At 47.4% G+C, this 10,358-nt stretch overlaps 1 protein-coding gene across 1 annotated transcript in view; it reads right to left on the bottom strand.

The window, feature by feature from the left end:
- Nucleotides 1–597, bottom strand: part of KIF25 (kinesin family member 25) — a 73,702-nt gene extending 73,105 nt beyond the window's left edge. The window contains exon 1 of the mRNA XM_012806701.1: nucleotides 526–597. Coding sequence (XP_012662155.1) covers nucleotides 526–597 — 72 coding nt within the window. The remainder of the gene's footprint in view (nucleotides 1–525) is intronic.
- Between the last annotated feature and the right edge of the window lie 9,761 nt (nucleotides 598–10,358).

The raw sequence follows: 10,358 nt of genomic DNA on the forward strand, positions 1-10,358 counted from the left end.
CAGTCCCTCCTTCTGGGGATCCGGTCCCTCCTTCTGAGGATTTGGTTTCTCCTGCTGAGGATCCAGTCCCTCCTTCTGGGGATCCAGTCCCTCCTGCTGGGGATTCAGTCCCTCCTGCTGAGGATCCAGTCCCTCCTGCTGAGGATTCAGTCCCTCCTTCTGGGGATTTAATCCCTCCTGCTGAGGATCCAGTCCCTCCTTCTGGGGATCCAGTTCCTCCTTCTGGGGATCCAGTCCCTTCTTCTGGGAATTCAATCCCTCCTGCTGAGGATCCAGTCCCTCCTTCTGGGGATTCAGTCCCTCCTTCTGGGGATCCAGTCTCTCCTTCTGGGGATTCAATCCCTCCTTCTGGGGATTCAGTCCCTCCTGCTGGGGATTTAGTCCCTCCATCATAGGTAGGTCCAGAAGCCTAGATGGGAGTGGGTGGATCAGTATGGGTCACTGCCCAATGGGGGCTAAGATACCTTTATACATTAGGGACCCTCACAAGCACCCCAAGTCTCCTTGCCCTCTCCCCAGACTCACCTGGCCTTGTCGCTGCAGCTGCTTGGCCCGTTGCTCCCAGAATCCGCCCCACCGACTGCCCCCCACCGGCATTGCCCCCACCTCCAACACCCGCTTCCCACCCTCAGATCGTGCCCCCTCCCCCACAGCACCAGCGGTCTTCAGGATGTGGGGGAGGGAGCGCAGGAAGACCGGGCACCAGAGCGCAGCACGGTGGGATGGGAGGAGCGGGGAGGGGGTGGGGACTGCTAAAGTGGAGGGTGGTTCAGCAAGTCCTAGTGACTCCCTCTGGTGCCATAGTAGGCAGGGCTCCCCGTGATTGGGCGAAGGTGGAGGTGGGAGGATGTCGTGTGCCTGGCAGGAGTATACCAACCCGCAGTGGAACAGAGCGGTTTGGTGCGGGGCGCAGACTTGCCCATGCCTTTGCCAGGAATCAGGCTCTAGTCCTACAACCCTCCCGCATGACACTGTTCACCTCCCCCCCGCCCAACCCCAGGTCCCCAGGACTAAGGTCACCCAGCGAGGTGCAGGCCCCTGCCCCCGCTGGCACTATGGCGGCAGCTCCAGGGAATGAGCGTGCAGCCCAGGACAGGCGCAGGCGCAGAGGAAGGGCCCGTCCCGCACCTGCGCAGAAGTTACAGAAGGGAGGTAGGGATGAGGGCAGTAAATAAGCGACATCCTCTTCTAGTGTCCTCCTCTCGGGCTAGGTCCATCTGCAGAGCATCTAGAGTGGATCTTTTTACAGCAGCAGCTCACTGCCTCACAGAGGTTTGTTATCAACACATGCTTCTGTGTTAGAGGCCGGGACACACCGTCTGCAGCTCCAGGGTCAGCGGGGCCCTTGAGGACCATCCTAGGCCTGTCAGGTGAGCATAGGATGGGCACCCTCGAGACAGGCACCCACCCAGGTGCCCTCCTCCTGAAAATGTTCCCAGAGGACCTCCTGGGTGGCTCTTAGTGGCGGGTGGTGTCTGCAAGCTGGAAGCCCAGTGTGGGGGCTGGGACAAGTGGACAGGTGGAGACAGAAGGAAAGGCACACCCAATAAAGAGAAGAAACTGCACCAGTGCCACCCCCATGCTGTGTGAGGCGCTGTCCACATCAAGACCATAAAACACACCAGCGTGGCCCCATCCGCAGTGAGGAACAGTGTGACAGCTGGAGATGGGGAAAGAGAAAAATCCGTACAACTGAGGGCTTGGCTGGAGGCTGCATGAACAGATGGGCATCTCGTGAATTGACACCCCCCCATCCCAAAATTGCTTTTTCCTTTGGCTAGAAGGACTGGGGGGGGGGGGGAAGAAGAGCAGGAGACTTAGTTTATAAGCCCTCGCCATCCATCACTGATGTTTTAAAACATGCATCCATTTCCTGGATGAAAACACATAAAACATGAGCACACAGTTGCCATTTGGAACATGATAAACATTTTTGGAAAATATAAAAGCAAACCTCGTTTTTCTAGAGAATCAAAAATTGATGACCAGGAAGATTAGAAATAAAATATGACTTATCATGAGTATGCATCTCTTCAAGTTTACAATGGACCAGAATTGGATTTTTCAAACTGAGGTCTACGCACCCCTGAGGACCAGCTTGCCACCTACTAAAATTCTGAAAGCAAAGCAAGTGAACTGGCACTCACTCACTTTCTCACTCAGCACATGCAGCCTGCTTAGCCAGGGCTATGAAGATGGCCCAGATGGGCGGCCAGCTCTGGCACGCTGAGTTTGCAAAGCACGCTAACCAGCACTGCCCCAGACGGCAGGCTTTACCCAGGCCAGAGCAGCTGGACTACCTTTCCATGCAGTCACCATGACCTCCCTTCTGCTGTCACCTCCACTTGAAGACATGTCACAGACTTCCTGGATAGCAGGCATCATCCCACCCACCTTGCAGCCAATGGACCATTCCTCACTGTGGTCACGCCATGGCCTGCTTCCCTGGCCCCCACACAGGGCCCACTCCCCAATACTCCATCTCACTCCTGTCCACAGCATTCTGTTGGGCGGCAGCAGACTCCTCTGGCTTATACAAGACTCATGCTCTTCTTCAAACTCTGGTGCCAGCAGTGCCAAGTACAGGCTTCACAAGTAAAAGGCTGTTGGCCGTCTCCTGAGGACATTTTGGCATAATTGCTCCTTGTACTATACTCGTTGTTCTCTGGTCCCCACAGACCTGCGCCGGTGCCTTTCCTTCTGTACTAAGGAAAGCACAGTGACAGAAGGCACCCTAGCAGCCCCACACGGATGTCAGCAGCAAGGACAGAGCCCATGGTGCGACTGTGGCTCACCTTGTCTTCACTTGGGTTGTGGCCTCAAAGTAATTGTTACAGATCAGCCAACAATAAACCAGTGTGTGTAATTGGACTTCCTGGACTCAATTTCCCCATTTGTGCAAAGGGAACACTGCTTGCCTAAGGTGATGCCAAAGAATTCAGATGAAATGACAAAATAATGTAAAAAGCTCTTGGACACTGAGTTATGCACGAATAATTAACACCAGAGATTGGCACTGTCAAAATGACCTCCCCTATTTTAATACTCAAGAGTTTCTGCTGGTCACCCACAATGTGACACTTAGGCTCTGTCCTTGAGGGACCTCAACTGACCCTAAGCTGCCCAGCAGTCGAGAAAGATGCCAGGTGTGAGAGAGACACTGGAGTTTAAAGGCTTTGTGTAGACTAATGAATAGATTTTTCTATTAAAGGCTTTGTGTAGACTATCTAATGAACAGATTTTTGTATTAACTGCATGTTGAAAAGATACTGTTTGGCATAAATTAGGCAAAATAAATATATTAAGATGTATTTCACCTGAGCTTCCTTTTACTGTTTTGATTAGTTACCTCGAAGACGTGAGTGTTTCAAAAGTGACGCCATCATATTCCATGGACGGAGCTGCTCAGGACCACCTCTTCAATGTGGAGACAGGCTCAAGGAGACAGTGGTGGCTGCTGAGTAGCAGACAGGGGTTTTCTGTCCCCCATCCCAGTATGTTTCTGGGACATCACCTCCTTATCACTTACTCTGTAAGTGTTGACTAGCCACATATTACAGACCAAGAGAACTGTGACATGGAAGACTGTCAACTGTCCTAGAGCCACAGTTCAGTAGCGGTGACAAGCACAGACCGTGATGTCTGTGGATCAGCAATGCGGACACCGGTTGCTCTCGGCACCAGTGACCCCTCTCTTGCCCAGATCTTAGGCTCCTCCATGCCTTTTTCAATCAGGCCTGCCTGGTTTTACCAAGACCCCTGCTGAATCAGTTGAGTGAGTCCACACTGGACATCTGGTCAGGTTCCTCTTCTTCATGGGGTCACGCTGGCTGCTAGTAGCAAGAATCCTGTAGACCCATTTAGCCAGAACCCTCTCCATTCCCAAGGGATCTGTGTGGTAACTGTCTACCACCTGGCCTTGCTCCTTGGCTAGAGATGCCTGTTTGTCCTTGCTATATGAAAAGTTGAGCCCAGCTCTACACCGAGGCCCCTTTTCCCCATGACAGGGTTCCTGAATGACATGTTTCTACTGCATTAATCGCTGTCTGGCTCTGGATGTTCCCCAGTAGAAGCCCATCCGAGAGTTAGGGAGGTGCTTCTGCCCAGATGGCCGAAGCCTGTGTGTGTCACAGCCCTTCTGGAATATTTGGTGTCACCCATGTCCAGTGTCTCAGAACTTAGTGCTGAGGGCACTGCCATCCTGCTCCTGTCATGCACACGCAGAGCTCATCACCTGCCAGGACGCCCAGAGTCCTTGTCACGTTCCTCCCCTCAAGTGTGCCTGCGTGGTCCTCCCGGTTGCACTCGCCGCCTCCATCGACATTTTTTGTCTTTGTTTGTATTCCACGAATTCCTTTTCCTTCTCTTCCATAGGAGAGCTAAGTGTCAGCGGATCCAACCATCTATACGAGGCAGCATCCAGTCTTTGAGTCATCGTTTCATTGAACTAAAGATCATTTCTGAAAGAATGAGCAACAACATCACCTTTTACGTAAGAGGAAACAGCCTAAGTGAGAACACCATGTTCTTGGTCACAGAGATTTAGAAGGCTCTGGACCATTTCCCTGTGTTAGCAACGTTCAACCTCACTTAGGACAACCCAAAAGCCCAGGACTGCCTACCTAAACCCCTGCCCCCCTTATTTTTTTTTTTTTGTTTGTTTTGTTTTTGAGAAAAGGTCTTGCTTGGTCACCCAGGCTGGAGTGCAGTGGTGCAGTCATAGTTCACTATGGCCTCAAACTCTTTGCCTCAGCCTCCTGAGTAGCTGGAACTACAGGTGCCTGCCACCACACCTCACTAATACTAATCCCCCTGCCTCAGCCTCCTGAGTAGCTGGGACTAGAGGTGCCTACCACCACACCTCGCTAATACTAATTTTTCATTGAGACAGAGTCTTGCTATGTTGCCCAGGATGGTCTCAAACTTTTGCCCTCAAGTGATCCTCCAGCCTGGGCCTCCCAAGGTATTGGGATTATAGGTCTTTGCCACACCTGGCCCACTTCTCTTTTTTGGATATGCTGTTAGACAATGTTACATACTTTGCTCAACTGTCTGTTTTTAACTTTCTAAGGCTGTTCTCATGAAAAAAAAGGTGGGAGGCAGGCAGGGGGAACATTTTTTAAACTAACAGTTGACCTAGTGTTTCCCAGGTCTATTTTTGGGCAGAGGTTAGATTATGTAGTGTTTCATAGTTTTTTAAAAAATTCCAAGTTGAAGCTGGAATCACTGCCCGCAATTTAACATTTATTTAAGCCTATAATCTCTATAAAAGAATAAAATACAAGCTCTAGAAAATCAGGAAAAAAGTCAGGTCTAATCCACTGAAGGGAGACAGGAAAATACTGTTCTTGGCCTGAAAGTCCCAACTATTCTTGTTTGCACACAAGGTGGAGTTTCCGCCAGTATCTTTCCTGAACTGCTTTTGGGCACATCCGTAACAAACCACGCCAACAAGTCTAACCCCTCTGTGCCCACCTGCGGGCCCTCCAGGCTTCCCCATACAGGTGATGTGCCTTCTGGCTACTCAGCGTCAGGATGCTCTCCCTGCCCCTGCACAGGCTTCCCCTTGTCTCCCTGCCCTTCTGACAACCAGGCAGCCTCCTACCATGTTTCCCCAAAAAGCCCTAGCAGGATTTCTATGCATTTGTTAAATATAAGCCCGACCCTGATAATAAGACCTAGTGATGGGGGTGGCTATGCAGCATTATCTGCAAAGCCACTCCATGCATTTCGGTGCGGAGCAGTAGGACTGGAATACCTTTTATCTGCCACACCTCCTTTCTCCAAGCCAGTCACACTTGCGTGGGTAGGTGTGTGGTAACTCGGTCGCAGGCATCCTATTGTGCACGTGCAGACAGCTAGGGGAAAGGAGTTCACACATCACTAGCACCTGCCCCACCAACAGGTCGGCTCTGCCTGTCAGGTTCCGGCCATCCTGTGCACGCTGAGGCTTCACGTGGAGACGGAGACATAGAGACTGGTGGTCTCCACAGTCTCCTTAGTGAAATGAGGAGCAGGATGCTCCACTTTTTTACCATATGGTGTCTCTCCAGGGGGAAGAAGGAAAGCTGTGGCTATTTTACCCAGCACCAGTCCAGCAACAAGTCTGTGAGCTTCTCTCACCCCACAGAAACACCAGTAATCTGCTGCTCCCCAACACCGACCAGCAACAGTCTGTGGGCCTCTCTCACCACCCCCCTCAAACAAACACCAGGGGATCGGGGAAAAGCTTCAGCAAGCAGTCTGATACTAAGCCCAGAGAGATCATCCCAGCTCCACTGTGCAGATTGGACCCAGTGCTCGCTGGATCCCAAATACGGTAAATAATTCAGCCCTTACACATCAGCTTTGCTGGCCTATCTCTGCTTTTCCTGAGTATCTGTACCCCCAACAAGATGGGTGCAAAAAGAAAGAGCTATTCTGTTGAGTACAAGAAAAGAATTGTTGAGGACTCCTAGGGCAAGAATCTTATGGCTTTCTGCAAAGAAAAGAAATTGGATATCCGAATGGTCTGAAAATGGCAGGCAGAATACGATAACCTCAGTCTACATGTGGACAGAGGAAATCCTAAGAAGCGCAAGTGTGGTTCAGGTCACTTTATTTCCTGAGCTGGAAAACATCATCTGTGAATGGATTGCTGACAGGAGAGCAAAGGCTTTGGTTGTGCGCAGGGCTGAGATTCAAGCATTTGCCCTTGCAATGGCACCACAGTTCGAAATATCCCCAGAATTCAGAGCATCACAACACTGGCTGGATGGCTTCCTTCAGCGATATGAACTGTCTCTAAGAAAATCAACAATACTGTCTAAGCTGGAAAATGCAGAAGTTATTAAGTGAGCACTTGCATTCAAGTCCTTTGTTGATGGCATCGACTTTTCTAAATACCAACCTTGCAGCATGATTGCTATGGATGAAACTGCAGTGCTTATGGGTCAAGGAGCCCAAACAACAATTGAACAGAGGGGTGCCTCCTCAATCTACGTTCCCTCCACTGGTCACGACAGTTCACGTGTTACCTGTATTTTGGCCATTCGTCTGGATGGAAAGAAAGCTACACCTCTTATCACTAAGGGCAAGAAAGAGAAGATTGAACATGTTTCCAGCATTTATGTCCTTAAAACAGAAAAAGCCTGGTGTACACAAGCAGTTATAAGGAAGTGGCTTGATTTAATGCTGCCACTTGTTTTGCGAGGTGGCCAAAGAGGTCTGCTAGTCTGGGATTCAGCCAGCACTCACTGCGCTAAAGACATGAAGAACTTCCTTACAGAGAGAAAAATAGATCAAATAATGATTCCCACAGGAATGACTGCCTATCTGCAGGTTCTTGATATTGCAATAAACAAGCAATTCAAAGACCATTTGCATATGGAAATTAATGACTACATTGAAAATAGGATGACAAGAAATCAGCATGGAAACTTTGTGAAGCCTAGCCTGCAAGAGGTCGTGATTTGGGTGAAGAATTCATGGACTAAAATTACTGACAGTGCTGTTACCAATGCACTCCGAGCAGGTTACATGGATAAGAGCTGCTCATTTAATGAGAGCTCTATTGCTCGACATGAAAGATTGGGACCAATGGTTCTAAAGGAAATGGAGTCTCAAGAAATCCAGGATGGAATTCCGGGTCTGGAGAGTTATGATGATGTTCCAGAAGAAGATGACTTTACTGTATTTGAATAAATGTAGATTGTTGTATTACACATAACAAAAATAAGACATCCCCTGAAAATAAACCCTAGTGTGTCTTCTTGAGAAAAAATAAATATAAGACAATGTCTTTTTTTCAGGGAAACACAGTAGTAGGCTGGGCACAGGTGTTTTCAGAACCAGGCAGGAGCTTCTGGTGGAGAATAGAAGCTCAACTTTTCCCCATGGTCTTAGAATAACACCCTCCTTTGCCATTGGTGGCACCAGGTAGTCCTGGACTCTCTGCCTGTGCCCGCCCCTCTGACTCTAGCCTATCTTCTCTCTCAAAAGACAGTATCATTTTCTCAAAAAAAATCTACCTTCCCCACAGTAATTTTAAGTGAGTCCTTCTACCCTCAACGTGTATACCTTCCTACCTTACACAATTAACAGCAACTCACTGTATAGTCATATAAAGCAAGTATTTGTCTTCCTAGAACCATACCTTCCAAGGGCAGAAACAAATTGCTTTGGGATACTAGGGAACCAGTTGAGATCAGTCACCTGATGCAAGGTAGGCACTGATAAATATTTGTTGGATAAATTACACAAAAACAACTAGCTTTTACATTCCCATTTGACATCTTTTGGAGTTACACGACTTCTTTGAATAAACAGGATAACATACTGGAATTAAAAAAAATCCTGCCACTTTCGCATATATTTTCCTTTCTGCAAGTCACTGGATTTAAATCTTGTTTAATGTTACTACATCTTTGCGATGTAGTTACATCAATCTTTGCGATGTTTCCATGCAATGAAGGATAAAGGCAAATGTGTCCAATGGCACAGGACCATAAATTACCAAATTCTTGGCCAGTCAACATGACGGGGATGTCAGTTAGATCAGAATCATGGAAACACGAATCTTGGAATGACGCTGAGTCTCCAAGTTTTTGTCTCCCCAAACATTAAATAACTTAACATTACTTTAAATTCTAGTAAAAGTGAGTACTGTAGTTGGAATACATAAACACGCAGTCCTACCAAAGTCTCCACAAATTTCTATAATCCCAAGACACTTCTTCCTTTGCAAAGTTCCTTTCCAACTTATTTTTACAACACATTGTATGCAACAGAGCTCACACCTTCTGTTAGTCTGAAATGGTGTGTTCTTGGACCAAAAGCTCCCACCAACCTCCCTTCTCCTAGGAAGGTCCTTTAAACTCTCTGACCCTGCTGTCCAGCTCACAGGCTGTAAAGAAACGGTCTATTGGAAGCAGGCAGGGGCAGAAGTTAGTGCAACTCGGGGCTGGGCTGAGGCCTGCAAACTGTGCCTGCACAGGCCAGTGGCAGCTCCTGCATCCTAACCACCCTCCCTTGCACATTTATAATCAGACATACCCTTTCTAGGAGCCATTCTGAGTGGGTTCTCACACTCAAACATATCTCACAAAGATGCCACATTTATACAATTTACTTTATTATAGGGCAATGTCAGGAATTTCAAAAGGCCACAAAGCAGCAGTGTAACCAAGCACAGTCCCCATAAGCCCACCCCCAATTCTGGGACTGCTGCACACAGTGGTCAGTCACAAGGGCTGGGGCAGCTGAGCTGGCATGAGAGACCACCTGACAGCTACCCGGAACACTTCCACGAAAATACTGTCCAACGCAGGAATGATACTCAGAAAATGTTTAATGATGAGTGAACAGATGAGAAAAAAACAGGAAGAGGAAGGCTGATGTTACAAATATAAACTTTTGTCAGCACTTTCAAAATAATAGCAAATACACTTAAATACATACAAAGTTTATTAAAAATAGGTTGCAACTGAAATACAGTAGAAATGGAAAAGTACAGCAGTTTTGATGATCTTCCATAATAATGTAGTTATGAAAAGCACTTTTACACATATTCACATTCGTCCTAACTAGTCAAAGGTGGCCAAATCCACTTGCTGATGGGTTTTACAATCATACATACAAGTATCCCTGTATGCAGATATTTACATGTATTTGTATGCACTTATGTGTATTTGTTTTTCTATATATTAACAGAAAAGTAATTCATTTGCATCTCTTTTCAGGGAAAGCGTGGATTTTGTCACCTTAAGGCCGCCAGTGCTTCTCAAGACCCCCGAGAGAAGCCTGCTTCCCCAGCACTGCTGGAGCAGGCCAGTCCTTTGTCACGGCCCCGCGCATTACTCTCTGATACAGGACAGTGGTAAAAGCACACTTCCAATTAATAACCCTGATAGACATAAAAAAATATTTACACTTGTATTTTTAATGATTAATCATACAACTCTTAATAAAAGTGATTTCTAAAGTAGCAAAAGGCTCTATTCTTTTCTTTGAAAGTGTGCATATTTTCCTAACATACATATTTGTAAGAGAACAAAAAACTCCTGGATCCCACCTTAGGGCTGTGTCAAATAGAAAATCTTCTTATAATCACAGGTAATTTATCATCTTCAATCACACAATATAAGACAAATGGAGGCCCATCTCCCCAACATCAACCAGAGGTCCACAGCTGGAAATGACAGTGGTAATAATTCAGCAAATTAAAATTAAATAACTCTATTATGCTGTAAAAAAAATAGCACAAACTGCCATGAGTTACTCTTACAATCCTTAAATTACAGATGCCGTATGGAACTGAGTCTCTCCCTTTCCCTGACAGCGTATCAGTGCAGATCTCCGTCCTTAAATTACAGATGCCG

The sequence above is a fragment of the Otolemur garnettii genome, unplaced genomic scaffold (assembly GCF_000181295.1).
Source record: "Otolemur garnettii isolate 467f Iridium unplaced genomic scaffold, OtoGar3 scaffold00056, whole genome shotgun sequence".
Lineage (NCBI taxonomy): Eukaryota > Metazoa > Chordata > Mammalia > Primates > Galagidae > Otolemur > Otolemur garnettii.